Raw genomic sequence first — 22,539 nt, forward strand, 5'->3', positions numbered from 1 at the left:
TGGGAATAAGATGAGAGAAACATGTGCAACAACTGTTAGTCATGTCACTTAAAGCCCTACTGGAAGATGCACTCAGATGCTATGGTAATAAGCACTCTTTAAGAACCTATATAGAGTAGAATAGAAAAGTATTTTTTTCTCATCCTTAAATTCAAGGCTCTTTGAACTCTGCTAGTGCACTAAAATTTCCATAAGCAGTTCTGTAGGTAAGCAGCTCCTCATCTTTGCCCCGGTGTCCTCCCAAAGACTTTCCATCCCATTTCCCCACTTGGGAGCTCCAGCAGACCATAAGAATTTGGCTCAGACTGGCAGTCCGTCTAATCCAGTATCCCATCTTTGACACTTCGCAATTCTAGCTCCTCCAGAGGAAGAAATCCTGTACTAGACAGCTATAGGATAAATTGCCTCTAGGGAAAGTAACCTTCTACCCCCTGCCCCAATAATTAGGGGTTATAAAGGTCCTCATAGAAAGGGGCTCTGCCCCTCCACTGGGGTCTCTCCCCCTAGAAAGATGACCTGACCTCAGTAAGGGGTCTCTCCCCATAGAAAGGGGATATGAACCTAACAAAGGGGTTTCTCCCCATCAAAACAGGGGATCTGCCCCCTCTGCCCATAGGAAGGGGATGTGCCCCCATAGGGGTTTCTGCCACACCAAGAGGCCGGTCCTGCACCATGAAGAACACCCATCCCCAAAAGGCTTGGTGAGGGAGAAGCAGCTCTGCAGCAGCTGTTGAGGCATCCTGTTGCAAAGGACTACACATCCCATGGTGCACTCCGGCAACAGCCGCCGCAGAGGGAAACGCGTCCCCTCTAGAGGACTACCATTCCCACAATGCCCCGCGGCACAGGCGCCGCCGCCCTCGGCCGAGAACTACCATCCCCATGGTGCCCCGCGGCGCGGGGTCCTCCCCCCAGCCGCCTCCCCCTTCCCTCCGCGGCGCCCGGATAAAGGTTCCGCTCCGTGCGCAGTGCGGCTCGGCGCGGCGCTGCCAGTGGAGAAGGCGGCGGGGCCCGGCCGCGGGGCGCTGTTCCCTCCCGGAGCAGGAGGCCGAGGCTGCAGCCTGGCAGCGGCGGAGTCTCCGCCGGGGTGGGAAGTGGGGAACGGAGCGGACCCGGACGACATGGACGGCGAGGGAGCCCCCTCGACTAGGGGCCAGGGCAGCGGGGGCGGAGTGATCCGCGAGCTGTGCCGCGGCTTCGGCCACTACAACCGGCACCTGGCGCGGCTGCAGCACAACCTGCGGGAGACCAAGAAGTTCTTCCGCGACATCAAGTACTCCCAGGGGCAGCCCTTCTCCGTCGCGGCCGCCCCCCCGGGGCCCGGGGAGCCGCCGGCCGCCCCCCCGACTCCCGGCGCTGGGGACAGCGCCCCCAGCGGCAGCCTGCTGCAGGCCGGTAAGCGGGGAGCCGCCCCTGGCGGGGGAGCCGAGCTAGTGGGGGGCTGGAACCTCCATGGGCAGGGAGGGGGGGGGGAAGAGTATCTAGGGGGAGGGGCTCAGGGGGGAGGCTACCTAGGGGGAGGGGGGGAGACTGCCTAGGGGGAGGGGGCTGAGCAGGAGGGGGGGAGACTACGGAGGGGGAGGGGGCTGAGCAGGAGGGGGGGGAGACTACCGAGGGGGAGGGGGCTGAGCAGGAGGGGGGGAGACTACGGAGGGGGAGGGGGCTGAGCAGGAGGGGGGGGAGACTACCGAGGGGGAGGGGGCTGAGCAGGAGGGGGGGAGACTACGGAGGGGGAGACTACCGAGGGGGAGGGGGCTGAGCAGGAGGGGGGGAGACTGCTTAGGGAGAGGGAGCTGAGCAGGGGGGGAGAGACTACCGAGGGGGAGGGGGGAGACTGCCTAGGGGGAGGGAGCTGAGCAGGGGGGGAGACTACCTAGGGGGAGGGGTTCAGGGGGGAGACTACCTAGGGGGAGGGGGCTGAGCAGGAGGAGGGGGGGAGACTACCTAGGGGGAGGGGGCTGAGCGGGGGGGGGGGAGACTACCTGAGAGGGGAGGGCAGAGCCTGGGGTCTGTATGGTGCCAAAGGTGGATTTTCTGTGGGGGAGAGGGGAGCAGTGGGGTGGCTTGCGGGCAGGGTGTGTGTAATGACAGTAGCTGAGGTCAGTGTATTTGGGAAAAGTGTGTGTGTGTGGGGGGGGGGAGACCGTGTGTTGGGGGGAGCATAGGGCTGAGCTTAGGGCAGAGTATGTAGTTTATGGGGTTGGGGGTAAGGCCTGCAGGAGCAGCACCCACGAGGTAAAAAGTGGGGGAGGCGGGGGAGGGAGAGATGTACAGAAAGGGGCAAAGGGCTGAGCCTGCTGAGGTGCAGTAAAGCACATGGGAGGGATGAGAAGCTCTGTGGGACAAGGGCTTAAACCATGATATAAAAGTTGAGATCTGCGGGCAAATTAAAGGTGAGGCTCTTGCTAAGAGGTATGAGGTGCTGAGTGGTGGCAATTTTGCAATTTGCTGTAAAATTAGAAGATTTTATGTGCAGTGCAACTTGCTTCAGTAAGAGCTCTTGGAAGTAATTACATTTTTTTTTTTCTACCGATGAGTAATTGTAAACAGCCATTATACAAACATCTTTATGTGTAGAATGGTAGATACCAAGGAATGTCTTTGTGCTAAAGAACTACTGCAATGAATGCCTCTTTAAAACTTTACACTCAGATATTATTTTTGAAGTGTACATGTAAGTTTTTCTTTATTAGCTTTTTGCTCAATCGGCTATGTGTACAAAATATTCAATGTCCTTATATAAAAATCAGTGTTATTGTGAGACTTAATCTGTCATGCCCAAAATAAAAATAGTGTTCTGTATAGAACACCTGAGACTGAAAAGACCACTCTAAAAATTTCACCTAGTTCTTACTGCTGATGCTTTTTGTTTACGTTCTGTCTTTTGTGGTTTTTTTGTGTTTAGTTTCCCTGGAAATAGGAAACAAACCAATCAGTTTCACTTCTGGTTTTAGCCAGCTTTGATTACTTGTGTAGTGGCACAATACTTAAACCATGTGGTTAGCAAACATTGCAGGAGAAATGTTTAAATACAAATAAAACTGTCTTCAATGGTATTTTTCTCTTAAATAATGTAAACATTCCCTTGTTGGGTGTCATAACTTTCTTTAAAAAAAAAAACCCTCTCTGTTTAGGGCATAAACTGTACATGGCATCCATCACCCCTTTAAACTGCTGGGAAAAAAATGTAAAATCTGAAAGAACCACTATTATTCCAGTGTGAGCCCTGGCATGATTACCTGGTTTTGAATAGGAGTTCACTTGGCCTTTAGGTATCAAGGTTGCAAAGAATACCTGAGCAGCCTGTCAACTAGTCAGTGGGCAGGCTACTGTGGTTAGAGCTAGCCTAAATGATGTGTCCAGAACTGCAGTTTGTTCAGTGGCTGTGTAACATCCTGCAATGGTAGATGTAAGAATGTCTTAACTTTAAGACATGAGCATCTTTTGCATGCATCCCAGGGTCATGGCCTCTACATACTACTTCAGCATGTGAATAGTCAATAGTGTTAAATGGAACTATTTGCATGCATCAAGTTATTTTTGCGTATATAAGTGCTTCTAGCATAGTTGTCTAACGCATATATAAATGTGTGTAATTTGAAATTTTGGGGCTGCTTTCTCTTGGTTACAATATCTAAAACGGGGGGAAAATTTAGTGCCCAAATTACCATTTAGTAGAACCTAATTGTAATGGAGGACAAGACTTTCAAGAGTGCCTTAAGAATCAGGGAGCACAGCTCTTACTGACTTTTTTTTTTCCTCCCCAAGAAAGCTCCTCTTAAAAATCTGACTTAAAAAGGACTGTGTGATATTAAAGAAAACAACAACGCCAACCACAACTTTGTATTGTGATTTAAATAGTGTTGCTGAATTTACAGAATGTTACAGCATTTAAGATGCAAAGAGCACATGAGTCAGGAATTAAATAATAATACTAGTGCCTGTATCGTTAGGGCTGAGATAAAAGTGTAGCATTACATAAAGTCTAAGTTCAGAAAGTGACAATATCCAACAGGTGTGTAATTTTTTTTTATTATTTTAAGACACTATCTAGCTTGTTTTCAAGAACACTATCATGTCAGGTAATGTTTATAAAATAACATAGAAAATGAAATATCTGGCCCCAAATTAGCCACTGGGAAGCAAGCTATCCAAAAGATAGGTTGACTTCATCTCTTTCTCTAACTACATGTTACAGAAATGCATGTGTTAAGTTGATTTGCAGCCATGCTGGTTTTATTGGGGGGGGGGGAAGGAGATTAAAATAATGGTTAGATAGTTGTGGGGTTGAGTCCTAGCTTATATGTTGTATTTGAAAGACTTTTTAAACCAACTTTAAACTATCTGGTGATTAGAAGGATGACCATTAATCTGTAATGGATAAAATGATTGATCACAGTGAAAGGATATCTCCTCCTTGTGTGGGTTGAGCACCAAAACATCTAATTTATTTGATAGCAATATAAGCAAAATTAGCTCAAGAGGATGGAAGCTAGGAGATTATGCTAGTTATGGTTAAAAAGAGAACACCTTTATTTACGGTATCACTGTTTGTATTTCTCAGATTTAACAATAAAACATGGTCACGGACTCATAGACTTTAAGGTCAGAAGGGATCATTTTGATCATCTAGTCTGACTCCCTGCACAATGCAGGCCACAGAATCTCACCCACCCACTGCTAGAATAATCCTCTCACCTATATCTCAGATATTGAAGTCCTTGAAACGATGGTTCAAAGACCCCCAAAATGCAGAGAATCCTCCCGCTAGTGACCCGTGCCCCGTGCTACAGAGGAAGGCAAAAAAACCTCCAGGGCCTCTGCCAATCTACCCTGGAGGAAAATTCCTTCCCGACCCCAACGATGGTGGACCATGTTCCCTGTAAGCTTGGCGCTTGTGTAGCCACTCAGGAGAAATTCCAGTGCTGTCCAGCTGGCAAGGAAAGCACACACAGCTAGGTTTTGTATTTCTCCTGATGGTGCACATTCATACTTACCTCAGTACACCTAATTTTTTTTCCCCACATATAGATTGGGGTGGGGAGAGGGAACCTGCACATGAATGGAAGAGATGAGAGGTAAAGTTGGTCATGGATATATGCGTGTAAAAAAAAAAAAAAAAATTCTATTGTGGTTTTATGACCAGGAGAAAATGTTGCTAAAGAGAGGCTTCTTGTGAAAGCCCCATCATAGTTCTGCAATACAAACTCAAACAGATCATTAGCCTACTTCGGTGTGAAAGCTGCTGCTTTTACAAAACTCTGACTGTTCCTCTTTTTGACTTCGCTAGCCATCATGCTTCATCTTGAGTAGTTATATAATGGAATCTCCCAGGAGTTCCGACTGTGGGTTTTTAGATGCTAGTGGGTTCTACTCTTCTATGTCAAGGGTAGGGAACTTCAGGCCTGAGGGCCTGATGTGACTCTCAGCTTGCCTCAATCTGGCTCCCGAGGCTCAGGGTCTCTTCCCTCCCTGTCCCCCATCCCCCTCCAGCATGGTGATCCCTTGCTGGTGCTCCAGTCCCCACACTACTCCCCTACGGGACTGGAGTGCACAAGATCTACTAAGCTGGGGCTCCATAGGCTGTGGTGTATGAGGGGAATGTGGGGGGAGTATCTTTCTCCTTCTCAGTTCAGGGACACAGGATGTGTGGGTTTTTTTTTTTCTTTTCCTTAACTTGCTTCTTGGTTGTGTGTGGCCCCTGGCAAGATTTTATTTTTTTTATGTGGGTCAGCGGCCCCTGACCCCCCAAAAAAGTTCCTTACCCCTGTTTTATATGCAAAGAGATGGCAAAATAAAACCCACTAGACAACTGAGTGAGGGTTGTGTGGAGTTGACATATCTCTAATTGAAAAGTGGTCACCTTTTGGCAGTGGTGATGGGGCAAACTGTTCATCTGATAGAGATCAATTAAGATATTTCCTACTTAACGTCTACCTTAAAAAAACTAAACAAACCCTGCATCTACTGCACTTCAGACACTGAACAGTGATTAATAAAATGTGAAATACACATGGAATCTAAAAAGAGAAGATGCCTTACAAGTGATTAAAAATTGGTACCTAGGTGAAACTCTGCCATACTCAGGAATTGTGAGTGCTGTGGTACCAGTAGTGTTGACGGTATTTGCAAAGATGGAAAAGAGAAATGGGCAGGTTCTACATGTTTTGGAATGTGATCTGATTGAATTGTGGAGCAGAAGACTGCTCTGAATTGCTGTCGCAGTGAGTAAATGGAAATGAGAATAGGCATCTCTTATTTAAAAAAAAAAAAAGAGGATAGTAGAAATATATACTTCCCCCCCCCCCCCAATTTGATTTTGTGTCTCAGTAGCAACTGATCAAAATAAATAGTGAAGAAAACAGCATACCTTGTGAAAGGTGCTTGGCTGCATACTTTGCACTTTTCACAAGTAAGTGAAAGCAAAGTAACCATGGATGCATATGTAAATAAGTACTAAAATCTCTCTTACTGTTTGAGGTACTGTTTCCTTTACTCTAGACATAGCATCCTTATGAATTCTTCTGAAATAAGATTCTACCATACCATGAGAGCAGAGGAAAAGTTTTTGAGTTGGGACTGGTATGGAAAAGAAGGGAAATCTTAGGATGCTGTTCTGGAAAATAAAAAGACTTTGAAATTGCCAGGCAGCCTGATATCTCTAACCTTACCTTGAGGTGATTAGTTCATGCACCCCTTACTCCTCCCTATTGTGTTATCTCCAGTTGATCCTCCAATAACAGTTTTGTTCTCCTCAGTCTCTGCCAGCAGTTTCTTTTGAAGGTGTATTACAGTATTCTGAAATCTGAAAGCATTCAGCTTGCATTACTTAATGTTTTGGCTGTCTTTCTGGGGGGGGGGGGGTGCATGTGCATGTGCATCTTTCAGTGATTTGTTTGATTAGCAGTACTTGAGAATTGATACATACAACTGCTAGACTTGATGTTGAATTTGTAGAATGTAGAATGCCCTATATACAACTATTGAGAGTAACTGTTCTGAAAGAGCTCTTAAATGGCAACCACAGAATGTTTGTCATATGGCTCTTTTATTATGCATTTGTTTCTTGTTCATCTAACAAGATTACACATCATGCTTAAAATAACCACGTGCTTTTTTTGTATTGCAGCAATCCCCAAAGGATTGAGGAATCCTTTGATAAGAGATGGCAAACACATGAAAATGAGATCCTTAAAACTGAGATCAGTTTTAGAAGACTGCTAGAGTACTTGCTGGATGGTGCTTGGCACTAGTCTGACTCAATGCTGCTTTGAAAGAACATGTTCACATAGATGAGAGAGATGCTGTTGTGGCTACCAGGTTCAAGGTGTGGTGTGGACTAGAGTTGTTAAACTTAGATTAATCTAACTAATCGGATAGTCAGTAGGCTCTTGCTACAGTTCAAAAGTGGAAGCTCTGCAGGGAGGGTGGGGCCTGCGGCAGGCTGGCCCTGCACTCCCTGCAGCACCTAAGCCTTTGAAATGTACAAGAGCCCTAGTGAGGCTCTTGTACATTTCAAAATGAAGCCATGCGGGGCCCTCCGCTGGCCCAGCACTCCCTGCGGAGCTCTTGTATATTTCAAAAGCAGAATCGCAGCAGAACCAGCACCAGTGGAGACTGCTTCAGTCCCTGCTTGTGCTGTGTCCCACTGTGGCTCTACCTCCTCTGCCCCCTGTGGAGACAGTGCTGGGGGGGGGGAACTGGCTTTTAAGCCAGCTTCCCCCAGCACAGGCTTCTGCTCCTCCCTCTTGCTGCCTCTCTCTGATAGAGGCAGCAAAGGGGGGGAAGTGGCTAGTTGCATCACTAGTCGACTGTCAGATAAGCTTATGCTTACCTGATAGTCGACTAGTCACTTACATCCCTAGTGTGGACCTGGCCCAGCTCCATAGATCATTAAGACCGTGGTTGTGTTACTAGTATAGTCATGGCTGCTCTTATAAGAGTGTGCTTTAGCATATTGATGAGCAAAATACATAGGGAGGTGTACGTTTATAAATATCTGTTGCTGAGTATTTAAAGTATCCGCAAAATCATTTTGTGGGGGTAAGGGCACTTCACAGACATTTGCAGTCTATGTAATCTACTGTATATTTGAGATCTTGTTTGTCCATCCATGAGTCTGTCTGTTCGGGAAATCCTCCTAAACAGTAAGAGCTAGGACCGCCAAATTTGGTAGGCAGCTTCCTCTTATCATAAAGTAAGGGTTTGGTTGTGCTGTTTCTCATCAAATGGAAAGAAGGGCTGAGACAGCAGGGACAGTTAAACTTCTGAATGATTGTGGGGGGAGCTGCTTCGGCCTCCCCTCCGGTTAACCTTGACATAGGAGGATGGGGTCACAGTGTGGCACTGGTGGGTCCTCCCATTTTTAAGATCCTTTCACTCTTGATAGGAGGAAACTTACACCCACAGACACTGTGACTTAGGGTTCTGTAACGTTTTTTACAATGGAGTAGTTTTGGTTTCCGTGCCTTACTACTTTCATTGAAATGTAGTTTGGGTAACTCACTGCTGTGCTTTCTCCTTCGGTGCCCCCAGGCCAAATTTGTGAGTGATCTTAGATATCATTTTTTGCTGTACAGCCAGTTCTTTGGTGAATAGATTTGTGAATCTTTCAGAACAGGGATAATTTCTACCTGTGCCTAGCAAATGAGCTGCTGGCCTTGATCAGGGTTTCTGAGTGCTGCTTTAAAACGAGTAGCAATAAAATAGTGGGGTTTTCTTGGGGGGGGGGGGGGCAAGGGAGCAGAAACTTCCGCTTCAGGCATGAATGAGTGATACCAACCCTTTCCCCACTAAATCTTGTGATCTCATTTTACCCTAGAGTTGCAGATTGGTGCTCATGGCACCATATGCTTCAGTGGCCCATGGGTGAAAATCTTTTGCAATGGTGCTTTCAGACCCAGAATCTCCTCTCCTTGGACTCTGGAGCAGCAGGAGAAGTTCTGTTGGTGGAAAAAGTGAAATCTATTTTGGTGGACCTCATTCACTTAAAATGACTTCTTAATCAGCCAGTTCTCTAATGCTAGGGGTGAATACCCTAAGGATCATAGCTTCCAGTGTTTGTTGTAGCTGCTCTGAATTTTTCAGCGATCTGGGCCACCCATCTGATACTGAAATTTACAGTTTAGCTCATCAGTAAGCACTGTTTTTACTTTAGTTGCTGAGCTATCTTGGCCTCATGAAGTTGGCTGTTGGACTGATACTTTCTTAATTATTTCACTTACACTTTTGCTTGGAAGCTACCCTATTAGGAATGTTAAAACGGTTAACCATTAACCAGTAGGCAAGAGGCTTATCAGTATGCTTAATAGTTAACTGGCTTCTGCCAGTGATTTCTGGCAGAGGCAAGCTACACTAGGCTGGTACTGTAAGAAGGACACGTGAACTGCAGCGGAGTTGGGTAGCTGGCTGAGCGGCGAGCCTAGAGTTAGAATGGTTTTAAATGAAGAACCATTTTAACATCCCTATTCTGTATGGGTATTTATTTGAGGTTTGTCCTGTAACATCAGCTGATGTGTAAATTCCACCAGTAAAATCAGAGGAACTGCTCTTTGCCAGAAATTTATCTCCTTTTCCACACTGCTCTGGATTTGGTTGACTAGTTTGCTAGTAAGTAGTTTTAAAAATTGTCTGATGTACCAGTGACTTAAGAATAATTGAGCCTGAACCCTTCCTATGCAGACCAATCACATCTGTGTCATCTGAATGTTGTGTGAACCTTCACTTTCAAGTCTTTGTCCTAAGGACACTTCTTCACTCCTGCACTGGGTCGTCCTGGTGTTTGATTTAGCAAGTCAAGTATAGATTCATAAGTTGAATGCTGAGGGCAGCTCCAGCCAGGGCCTGTCATCCTCCCAGTCCGAGGAGTAAGGGAAGCTGACAGGAGACTTTGCTCCTGTCAGCCTCCCGCTGTGTGGACACTCCAGCTATGTATTCTACGTAACTAGAGTTGCATACCTTAAGCTGACCTTCCTGACCTAGTGTAGACCAGGCGTGAGAGAGTCTTTCAGTCTCTGATATAACATCAACTCCACCAGAAAATACGATCTTTATTTCAGTTTAGTAGAATGTATTTTTTGTTCATAATTATGACTGATAATATTGATTGTTTTTAAGCATTTTTATTTTTGTCAACTTCAAAATTATGGGTTTTAAAAAACTGAAAATTTGTTTCCCCGTATCTTCACTGATATATATATTTCCACACAGAAAGCACCTTCATAATTAAGCCCCTGGTGGTAGACTGGTATTACTTAGGCTAGGGATGGCATTTTGTTTGGGGTGTAGGTTCCAAGTTTGTACAGAACATGTACAGAGACGCTGTATTATGGTACTGGGCTTAATCACTGTCTCTGTCACTGAAACTGATAACAAATTAATTGATGGAATGGATGCTGGTCACTGATGGATGTTACTTTTAGGAAGAAGGATGAAACTAGGGTTGCCAGACATCCGGTTTTGAACTGGATAGTTCAGTATTTGAGCTTTTTGTTTTGGAAACAAATGAGAAAATATAAATGTCTGGTATTTTCTAAATAAGATGTCATGTAGATTATGATGTAATGTCAAGTGTGTCCAGTATTTTTGTTGAAACCGTCTGGCAACCCTAGATGAAACATACAAGCATGTAGCATTGGGCATGTTCTGATCCACTCGGTGATTCATTGTTGTTAGGCTAATGTATTCTAGCCTTGCTGATGTCTTGTGCTAACTTTCTGCATTAGTCGAGGTCTGGGAGAACCCTTACAAACTGTTAGAACATGTCTTCACAAGGTCTGCTGTATTGAGTTAGCTGCAGCTGTGGTGGTGACTTTCTGCAAAGTGTTTTGAGTTTGATATATTCATGCTAGGCCTTGCTAGAGCTTGCTCATTCCATTCAGAGATGCAGTATGTCTGTAACTAGGCTAAGGCATGAATCACTACTTGCTTTGTCTCAGAATTTTCAAACTCCATGTCTTGCACGCTGCTACCAAGACTTGGCTGAAATTTTCAATGTAGTTAGCTGCCGAGGCTAGTCTGTTGCGGTATGACTTCTGGAAAGACTGCAAAACATTCAATTCGACTTCTTGGTATTCAGGAAGCAGCTTCAAGTTTTTCAATATTGAGAGTTATCCATTTCTTCTATCAGAAGGTTTTGCAGTGCTTGCCATCAGTGAAGGTCAGGTGTGTAAAATCAGTATCAATAGCCAAATCCATGATGCAGTTTTGGATCTCTCCCATTTTCACTAATAACTCTCTAGGGTAGTGTGGCTTTGTTTGGGGAGAGTAAGGGAAGCATCATAGATGCTGTGCGTATACATATTGTGAGCATCCCTCACTGTGACAAGATTTGAGAGACTTCTTGAGTATTTCTGTGGTATGCTTGGTAATCTGAATTATGGACAGGTAAACCAGACATTGTTTTGTTTAAACGTCTAATTAACAAATTGTGCTGCTCCTAAGCTGAGTGATGTTAGCTAAATGATATTATTGGGAAGTTATTGTAATGCAGGTTAAAATAATAGCTCTGTTAGTTAACCATTAACAGACTTAGTATTGGGAAATAGGGGATGTTAAAAAATAGTAACCTTGTTATCAGTTAAAATTCCATTGGTTACATATTTCTGGCACCGTGGGCTACTGGAACCTGTGGTGCTTGGAGCCTGCAGGAGTTTTACTGTCAACAGGAATTTATAAGCTGATGCTTATTAGTTAACTGGTTAAACTCTTGCATCTCAATTGGGCAATACATGTTAATATCTCAGAACTCATTGTTTTCTCAGGATTTGAAGTGCTAAACACTATAGCTATTGGTTTAAGCAGGTTGCCTTCATAGCAAACATATTACAAAACCATACAACTCATGTGCTACTGACTGGCAATTTGGTCTATGGTGTGTGTTAGAGATTCTCCCAAAGACATATCATATGGTGTTGATATGCAGTTTGTGTGGAAAGGATTGAATTAAATCCTGTATAAGCATACAGAAGCTTAAAGGAACAGAGGAGAAATGTTTTTGTTGTCCAGGAATGCTAGTTGAGTATTGGAGCTACTCAAAGGACTTACATTTTGCCCAGAGTGAATACATGTAGCTACTGTTGAAGTCAAAGGTAGTCTTGTACATATATGGTCCAAACTGTGCATATAGAAAGGGTTGTTTTTTAAAAATGGTTTGCGACGGTCTGAATCTCAGTGAGTTTTCTTCTGATACTTTGGGGGCGGCAAAGGGCATTCCTGAAAGTGCAGCCTGTAAAATGTGGTCTAAGACTATTATGCTCATGTCTGATTCAATTAGGTGTATGGAGAGCTTCCTTAGGTCACCTTATCAAAACCTCTGTTCTGTTCAACTCTGTAACTAGTCTTGCTTTAGACAACCAGATTAAGACCTTCAAGAATTTCCAAAGGGGGAGGGAGGGAATTCTGTCAGTGGGATTCTAAGGCTCTTCCATTTATGAAATGAACTTGCTGCTCAAGTATTGGCATATGATTTTCATGGTCGTGTTGCATTGCTAGGGTGACCATATTTCCGAAAGAGAAAATGGGAGAATTGTGTGGGTCTAGCCTGAGCCATCCTCTTCCTTCCCCGCCCTGCTCCCAAAAAGCATATGAGCTGCTTGTCACAGCCCACCCTTCCCTCATGGGATTGGCACAAGCCTCTTGCCAAACCCTGCTCTTCCCCTGCCCCACATGGCTGTCCTCTTCGCTTGTCCTCTTCCCCTGCACCCCACTTTTTTGACAAAAGTGGGTATTGCCCTGTTTCCTCTTGCTAACTTCATCAGTTGGCAAGAGGAAACAGGGCAAATGCCTGCTTCTTCCAAAACAGTTGGGGCTCTGGGACAGGGCTTTAAAGAAGGGACTGTCCTGGCCAAAATGGGACATGGTCACCCTATGCTTTGCTGAAGTCCTTGGATGTGGCTTATCTGTCAGTCGACGGATGAACAATAACAACTCTTGAACATTAGTACCACTTCCCAAAGCACTCTTAAAGTTTTTGGAGTGTGCTTCCTGGTACACACATGCAAGTGTACTTAACATTTTCTCCTACAAGAGATTCTTAGGAAATCCATTGAGTCTTGTGAGAAGTGTGTCTCTGAAACAAAACCTAATCATTGAGTCTTAGACACCTGTTAACCTGGTGTCCTTGCATAACTTTTATAAGTGACTACAAGATTTACTTGGTGTTGCTCAGGTCCTTAATTCAAAAGGTTTTTTTTTTAATTAAAATGAAAACATACATGCTTCCTTTAAATGCTTGCTCTAGGGTGCAGCTGGGGATATACAGTCTGCCCTAGGGAGAGAGGACTGCCCCAGCCCTCTCTCACTCCAGCAGCTTGGGACCAGGTGAAAAGCACCTTTCCATGGCTGCTGCAGCTTTATATGTTCATGGATGGTCCCAAATTCTGGGACAGTTCCAGACACAGGGAATCACCTGTTTTGATATGCCCAGATAGGGATGTAAAATCCCATATAATTGGTTAACTTATTTAAATGTGGTGATAAACTTGTTAACTGATTACAGGGGAAGTGTGCGGAGGGGCTGTCTGGTGTGGACCCCCTGTCCTGAGCTTCTCATCCCCAAACTCCTGCACCCCCACATCCTCAGTCTTCTGCCACCACACTTCTGCACCATCCACACACCGCAAATCTGTGTCCTGAGCCCATCATACTCCCAACCTCTCTGCCCCCTCACATCCACAAGCCTGTAGCTTGCTCAGCAACCCAACCCTCCAGTGTTGGGTGAATAACTTACAGACTGTATTAGTGTTGAAGTGTGTAACTTTTGTGTTTAAGTGAATAAAGTGCTCTATTGTGTTAAGTTACTGTATTAATAGTTTAAGTGATTAGCCAGTGCTGCACTCTACTGTACATAGTATCCTCTGCTTTCTGTATTCAAAGGTTTCACAACAATGGTGAGTATCATACATTTATTCTTTCATTCTGACTAAATTTATGCATGATAGTATGTACAATAAAAAGGGTTACAAACACTTTATATAGTGTGTGAGTGCGCGCATGCTGTCAGAACAACTTTTCCCCCAGCAGGTCATGGTAAGGCAGCTGCTTTTACTATAATATGTAAAATAACAGTAATGATTTTTGTACAGTGGTTGTGGGTGGTGAGCTACACAAGATCTCTCACTTAGACTGAAAAGTTGCAGATGGCAAGTTAGCAAGCTTTTTTTTCCCCTCACTGGCAACATTGGGTCACTTCTGTGTCTGCTTCTCTCTCATCATTATCGGTGTATATACTCTCTAAATGTATATTGGATAGTAGGCAAATAAGATTATTTGCTGGGTGCCAGAGCAAAATTTTAATTTCAAGGCTGTGTGTTTCTTAGAGCTGGATAAATTACAAGTGGATAAGGGTCTGGAGAACACCGGCCTGCTCATGGGGAAAACAACTCTCACAAGGCTTTTGCAATACTAATGTAAACACTTTACAAATCTGTCTACTGTTGAGTTTAAAATTACATGAGGCTTTTCTAGAATAACAAATACCTCTTGAAGATAACCAGATCATTTTGTGTGTCGTTGGCATTTCACTTCTTACAGCTTGTCAACATCCCGCATTTTGCTACCATAACGGAAATGAGTTTATTTTGCTTGTCAGGATTTCCTATTTGAACTGATGACATCTGCTAACTACCTGAATCTAGATGTAGGGAATTGATGTACTGAAAAATAAGAACGCCCATACTAGGTCAGACCAGAGATCCATCCAGCCCGGTACCCTATCTGCCAACAGTGGCCAATGCCAGGTGTCCCAGAGGGAGTGAACTGAACAGGTACTAGAATCATAGAATACTAGGACTGGAAGGGACCTCGAGAGGTCTTCGAGTCCAGTCTCCTGCCCTCATGGCAGGACCAAGTACTGACTAGACCATCCCTGATAGACATTTATCTAACCTACTCTTAAATATCTCCACAGATAGCGATTCCACAACTTCCCTGGGCAATTTATTCCAGTGTTTGACCACCCTGACAGCTAGAAACTTTTTCCTAATGTCCAACCTAAACCTCCCTTGCTGCAGTTTAAGCCCATTGCTTCTTGTTCTATACTCAGAGGCCAAAGAGAACAATTTTTCTTCCTCCTCCTCATGACACCCTTTTAGATACCTGAAAACTGCTGTCATGTTGTTCCCCCCCCCATCTTCTCTTTTCTAAACGAAACAAACACAATTCTTTCAGCCTTCCTTCATAGCTCATGTTCTCTAGACCTTTCATCATTCTTGTTGCTCTTCTCTGGACCCTCTCCAATTTCTCCATCTTTCTTGAAATGCAGTGCCCAGAACTGGTCACATTACTTCAACTGAGGCCTAACCAGAGTAGAGCAGAGGAATGACTTCTCGTGTCTCGCTCACAACACACCTGTTAATGCATCCCAGAATCATGGTTGCTTTTTTTTTGTTTTGTTTTTTTGCAACAGCATCACACTGACGCATATTTAGCTTGTGGTCCACTATAACCCCTAGATACCTTTCTGCCGTACTCCTTCCCAGACAGTCTCTTCCCATTCTGTATGTGTGAAACTGATTGTTCCTTCCTAAGTGGAGCACTTTGCATTTGTCTTTATTAAACTTCATCCTGTTTACCTCAGACCATTTCTCCAATTTGTCCAGATCACTTTGAATTATGACCCTGTCCTCCAGATTAGTCACAACCCCTCCCAGCTTGGTATCATCTGCAAACTTAATAAGCGTACTTTCTATACCAATACCTAAATCGTTGATGAAGATATTGAAGAGAGCCGGTCCCAGAACACACTCTTGCAGAGTCCCACTTGTTATACCTTTCCAGCAGGACTGAGAATCATTAATAACTACTCTCTGAGTACACTTATGCACCCACCTTATAGTACCCCCATATAAGTTCTATTTGCCTAGTTTATTGATAAGAATATCATGCAAGACTGTATCAAATGCCTTACTAAAGTTTAGGTATACCGCATCCACCGCTTCTCCCTTATCCACAAGACTTGTTATCCTATCAAAGAAAGCTATCAAATTGGTTTGATGTGATTTGTTCTTTACAAATCTATGCTGGCTGTTCCCTATCACCTTACTACCTTCCAAGTATTTGCAGATGATTTCCTTAATTACTTGCTCCATTATCTTCCCTGGCACTGAAGTTAAACTAACTGGTCTTTAGTTTCCTGGGTTGTTTCCTTTTGTATAGATGGGCACTATATTTGCCCCTTTCCAGTACTGAGCAAGCAATTTCTCTCCAGCCAGCCATCTCCACCCTCTGACAAACAGAAGTTAGGGACACCATTCCTTACCCATACTGGCTAATAGCCATTAATGGACTTACCCTCCATTAATTTATCTAGTTCTTTTTTTTTTTTTAACCCTGTTATAGTCCTAGCCTTTACAACCGCTTCAGGAAAGGAGTTCCACAGATTGACTATGCACTATGTGAAACCTGCTGCCCATTAGTTTAATTTGGTGGCCCCTAGTTCTTCTATTATGTGAATGAGTAAATAACTTTTCCTTATTCACGTTCTCCACACCACTCATGATTTTATGTACCTCTATCATATCTCCCCTTTGTCTCCTCTTTTCCAAGCTGAAAAGTCCCAGTCTCTTTAATCTCTCCTCATATGGTACCCGTCCCAAACCCCTAATCATTTTAGTTGCCCTTCTCTGAACCTTTTCTAATGCCAGTATATCTTTTTTGAGATGAGGTCCACATCTGTATGCAGTATTCAAAATGTGGGTGTACCATGGATTTAAATAAGAGCAATAAGATATTCTCCATCTTTTTTAATAATTCCTAACATCCTGTTTGCTTTTTTTGACTGCTGTTGCACACTGCATGGACGTCTTCAGAGAACTATCCACGATGACTCAAGATCTTTCCTGATTAGTTATAATATAATGGGGGCTAATTTAGCTATATGTGGAAGTCTTCTCTGTTGCGATGTTGGGCCTGTGTTGTAGAAATGACATTGTACCTAAACACAAGATATGAATTGAACGTTGGCCTTGAAGTTTAGTTGCTCTGTATCTGCAGGAATGTAAACTATGTGAGTTGACCAAGGAAAAATAAATTAATTATTTTATACCCTTTCCTGAAACTTGCCTCTGATGGCGAGTCTCAGTTAAGCTGACACATCAACAATGGATTAAGGCCCTCGTAATCTGCATTTACACATGATGTTCTGTTTTAGAGCAGGAAATTACTAGCAAGGCATGAATTAAAATCTACCTTTTTGTGAAGGTCCTTCAGGTTTTTGTCCTGAACTTCTACAATGTTCATTTTATTTGTGGGTAGTGAGGTTTTCTGCCCTTAGAGTTAGGGAATTTACCTTTCCTATCCCTAAAACCTGTTGCAAATACTGCATTGTAGCAATTCTCCCTTCTGGCCTAGGGCACCTTCCTCTACTTTCTGTTGGGGGCAGTAGCTAGAGAATGATCCGAGGGAACAGAGTATGCTATCTTTGTATTAGACAGTCTCTGGGCCGTCAAGCTTGTTCTAGCACAGGAAATAACTTTTTCCCCTTAATTCAATTTTGCAACAACTATTTCTAATTACAAACACTTGATGGGATTAAGAAGACAAGATTACATGTGTTGCCATAGAGCAGCAGACTTGGAATCTGCCCTCTGAGTTTTTTATTTCTGGCATTGAGGATTGGCGCAAGATATCAGCATGACGACGAAACTTGACGTCCATGACAAGGGGGGTTGTGTGGCTTAATGGCTTGCGGGATATTCTGAGCCTTTGTTCAGTTTTAGAGCCTTTTAAAAATTAGAGTATGAGATGAAAGTCTGAGGTGCAAATCAAAACCATTATGTGAAGAGCTACTTGAAAAGGTGGTTTTTTATGCCTTCTACTTCTCTTTGATCCAAAAGGCTTCCTGGATGTTGGAGGTGTCTATTTTGGTTAAGTGCACAGAGGTATGGTGGTGGGGTGGGAGTCCTCCCTTCCTATATTTAATCCAGCAATATACTGGAAATCTTGCATGCTTTTTGCCAGTGGGAAATGCAAACGCTAACATTTGCAAAATGTGGATGGTTTATAAAGCCTATGTGACCAGCTTTTTTTTTTTTAAGAATTGATTTGGGCAACAGAAGTCTGAGAAACTTGACCGAAATGTGCAGTGACTTTCCTCCAAATTTGCCTGTTTTTGTAGGGATTTTGTTCAATATAGCACCATCTTGTATGGAGTATTATAGACAGCATATCCCAGAATGCTTTACAGTTGCACAGAGGAGAAATGGAAAAGTAGACAGGAAAAAAATATCTGTAGGTTTAAAGAAATGTGGTTCATGACTGTTGTGCTCTGGGAACTTTAGGTGGGACTCTTTGTTCGATGCTCCATGCTGACTTTACACTTTTTTTTTTCCCAATTGAGGACTAAGCACTACAGACCTATGTCTAGGGTTGTTGAAGTCTGACTGCACTAGAATCTTGGCTTCTGTGTAAAACCTAGCCCATTTCTAGCTCTTGTGGCTATGAAAAAAGCTTGGCAATGTGACTAGTGTGGAGGTGGGATGCCATATTGTGCTGCATCTTCCGCAGGGCCGTCCTTACCTATCTGCAATTGTGTACGGCATCTGAAACCTTGGGACACCGCTGGGTCTTAAAGTCCACCCAGCCGTCTCTTCCTATCCTTGTTCTGTGGCTTTGCTTCCTCCGGAGAAGATCTTGTTACCTAAATAGCTCTGGCAGGTTTTGTCACTTAGCAGAACATCGAACCTGTGAAGGGACCCATTTACCAACCCCAGGTATATACTCTCAGTTTCTGGATTTAGTTGACACAACCTGAGTTAATTTCCTTTAAATATTTCATTAGTATGTTGCTGAAGATTGTAACATCACATCTCTAAAAAATTGTCTTAATCCTGCCTTTACCAACCATTAGCACAAGGTAACCCCAAGATAAGGGAGGTCCTCAGGATTTAAGGACTCCTTCACCGTGCCATGGAGGGAAGACAAACATGCTTACTACTTTAAATGTATAGTGAAGCAAATCATCAGGTCTCTAAAATAATTGGTGCAAAACCTTGTGGAAGAATTAACAGGTGGGGTTTTTTTTTCCTTTTGAGTTTCAGTGCTCTTGTGAAATGTTGAATAACTGCCATATGATGTAAGAGGTTCCATGTATAAAAGTGTTTTCAGTCTCTTTTGTCAATAAAAGAGCATATGAGAGAGTTCTGGTCCATAAAACTTCTACAATAACATGTTCATTTGACCTAGATATGTGTAGAAATTTCAGCTACACTGGATTTAGTCTTTAGCTTGTAATGTTTTGAACACCATCTTTTATATAATGTACAAGATTTTGGAATGGGAGCAGATTCAGTCAAATGCTCCCCCGCAGTGGGTGGGCGAGGAAGTTTTATTTCTTATTTCATTTCAGCTAACAGGCCCTGTGCTTAGCAACAGAAGTAGAACATATATTCTTGAGCAATTGTTAGGCAAGATTCTAGCAGGAATATACGTATCACAACTGTTCCTTTGCATGATAGTAGACTTTTTTCTGTTGTGCTTTTTTTCCCTTCCAGTCTGGCCTTTTTAGCTCTTCCTGGCTGTTAGATCCATCTGTAACTCTGCACTTGTTTCAATCTAGCAGACATTGCTCTAATCTAGAGTAGATTGAATGATGGGGAAGTCAACAAGGCTCTGAGACCTTTTTAAGTACAAAGTCTAAGGCAACATTTAGTTTTAGTGACATTGACAGTAAAGCAGGAATCTGAAACCTGGCTAAGCAAATGACATGTTCTCTAGCTTTGGGGAAGTCTCCTAAACTTTCTGCACCTGTTTCCTGGTGGAGTTGGTTATCCCACCACTCAGATGAGGACGGACTGTGTCTTATTGGATAAATGGAGAAAGCACTGTATAATTGCTTATGGTACCTATCATTTATAGTGTTCAGTGTCCAAACCAGTGGTGGGTGACCTATAACCCATCAGGGTTGTATGTATGGTCCATGAGACATGTCGTTTACTGCTGCCCATGTACAGGGTTGCTAGGTTGCACTTGTTTCTGTCCCCATAGTTAGTGTGTGTGTGTGTGTTTGTGTTTTTTAATAATCTACTGGTATTACCAAAGTGACACATGTGAAGCAAGGGCACATGAAGTGAGATGTATGTCGATTGCATACAGCATTGGCTGTAGGAGCCATGTGCTCTCTCTGCACCCAGTCAAATCGCTAATGTGATAATTACTAATATGAATTGATGAAATTTCTCTCTGATCTTGGATGTTGCCTTCTTTGCTACCGAGATATCAACAGTCCACTAGCTTAATGTGAAGGCTAAAGAGGTATCATGCTTTTGAAATGACTAATGATTCCTTAACGTTGAAAAACTGTTGTCCCTTGTATGGTTTTTTTTGTTATTGGGCAATAAAGCATACTGTAACCTGTATAGACAAGGCTGCATCTTATCTGGTGGCTTTGGCTGTCCCAGAAGCCTAATTACCTGGAAAGACACGGCACACCTGGAAGTGGGCAATAAATTAAAGCCATGAAAGCAGAGCTCTTATGAGTCCATTAGATTCTGATATTACATCAGAGAAAGCCAGTCAGTGAGATGAATTTGTGTCTAGATCATTACATCTGTTGCCCAGTATTTCTTTTTGGAGTCTACATTGTGTGGTCCTATGTGGGTCTCTAATACAAACACCACCAGTCAGTCTGCATGCAGGCAAAGGATGGTGATAGTGATAGGCAGATGAAGGCACTTCTTGAGACCGTAATACTTCAAACAGTTTTTCTAACCTATGTTTGGCTTTTTATGTTATCATTGCCCTTCATTAGTGAGCTGCTATGTCTCAGAGGAGTAGCCATATTAGTCTGTAACTTTAAAAAAGAGTAGTCCTGTAGAACGTTAAGGCACATCTACACAGCAGGGCTAAAGCTGAAATAAGCTACGCAACTTGAGCTATATCAGTTGTGTAGCTTATGTCAAAAGAGCTTATTTCTAACCAAAAAAACCCCAAAACCCCTTTATCATGAGCTTTTGTGGGCAAATCTCACTTGTTGCTGTGAGCCAAGAAACTTGTAATTTTCATCCTTTCACTGACAATCCCAGGCCATTGGGAATTTAACTGTGAAGCACTCCAATCAGGATGGCTGGCAAGATAACGTAGCACTCAAGGGGGAGTATTCACTCTGAATCTGCTCGGGTTTCTAGAAATAGGTGATGAAGTTATCTTGTAATTGGATGACTATCCATCCATTGTTCATTTAAAAAAAAAAAAAAAAACCTCTCCGGTCCCCTTATATATTGACCTATTAAGAAATCCAGAATAACTTGGAGAATCTCTAATTATAAGAAGCTACTTCAGCTTTGAAAGGTTGTTTCTTTGCCATTCCTTCCCCCAAATTCACTTATATTCAAAATCCACTTAGTTCAATGGCTCAGCTTGGTGCATGTTGTCATACGACACTACTTACTAGGGTGAATGAAGTTCCTCCTTCATTGCTAGCGAGTCTTGTGCATTCCATTAATTTCCATGTGAAGACTCACTTAGATTAGAAAGGATAGAGATACAATTTAGAGACATCAGTACGTTTTGTCTTTTTGATGCATTCACAGGATGAGGGTAGAGTAGAAGAACTCTGTTTTGCAATCAAAATTGCCTTGGTGTCCTGCACAGCTCGGAGGCATTACACTCTGTAGTTACTGTCCATGCAGCATGCTGTGCAGAAATGATCTTAGTAAAGGGTCATTGAGAATTTTGAGACTTATTTCCTACGTCTTTATTCTTGCTATCACTTTTTTACTTTTACAGCATGAAAAAGCACATTCCTGTGAAGGGTCTTTCCCCCTTAATTGCAGGATCCCAGTTAAATTTGCCTCCACTTTTGAAAACTTGTTGCATGGATCTTTTTTTCTTGTGTCTCAGATCTTGGCTTGTAGCTTCTGACCACCTTTTTAGCTACTCATCTCTTCGCTGTTTGTGTGCACTGTTGATGCAAGACTCTTCACATATGCAGATCTCATTTACCTAGAAGCTTCCTTTGTATGAATCTCTTCAAATCTATCTGAAACATGTGGCCAGATTCTGGGCTAGTTTCAATCACTGTTGCTCTTTAGAACACAATGGAACTATTCTGCTTTACCCAGATGAGTCTGGCTCCACATAATAATAATAATAATTTTATTTTTTGTTGGATTTTAGTTTTAACTAATGACCCTTAAGCCGCACTTCATAGCACACACAGTTTTGTCAGTTTCTTACAGACCAGCAATTCAACAGTGATTTTGATGGCACAGATTAAAGTTCAAGTTAAAGCATACATAGTGTTAAAAATCAACATTACGTGGTAAGCGATTTACTGATTTTTGCATGATGTGACCGTGTTCTCTGTTCACTCAACTTCCAGTGTTGAAACAAAAGGCCCGTGGAAAAGGAGTGAAGAAATAAGGATCAGGAAGGGTACGTCTACACTTGCTCCCTAGTTGGGACTTGGGATGCAAATGCAGACGAGCAAAGTAGCTAATGAAGCTGGGATTTAAATATCCCGTGCTCCATTAGCATGATCTCGCTGGCATGCTAGTTCGAATCACAGCTGATTCGAACCAGGAAGTGCGTGCCGGGATGTGT

General features: G+C 43.2%; 1 protein-coding gene across 2 annotated transcripts in view; it reads left to right on the plus strand.

Annotated features, from left to right (window-relative positions):
- Window positions 1-936: 936 nt before the first annotated feature.
- DSTYK (dual serine/threonine and tyrosine protein kinase) overlaps window positions 937-22,539 on the plus strand; it is a 71,311-nt gene continuing 49,708 nt past the window's right edge. Inside the window, exon 1 of one of the 2 annotated variants that reach the window (XM_075910508.1) lies at window positions 937-1,395. In XM_075910508.1, the coding sequence (XP_075766623.1) occupies window positions 1,122-1,395 (274 nt within the window). In that variant the 5' untranslated portion in view covers window positions 937-1,121. Of the gene's footprint in view, window positions 1,396-2,270; window positions 2,394-22,539 lie in introns of those variants that run through there. The other variant, XM_075910509.1, reaches the window with a different exon arrangement.

The sequence above is a fragment of the Pelodiscus sinensis genome, chromosome 27 (assembly GCF_049634645.1).
Source record: "Pelodiscus sinensis isolate JC-2024 chromosome 27, ASM4963464v1, whole genome shotgun sequence".
NCBI classification, from domain to species: domain Eukaryota; kingdom Metazoa; phylum Chordata; order Testudines; family Trionychidae; genus Pelodiscus; species Pelodiscus sinensis.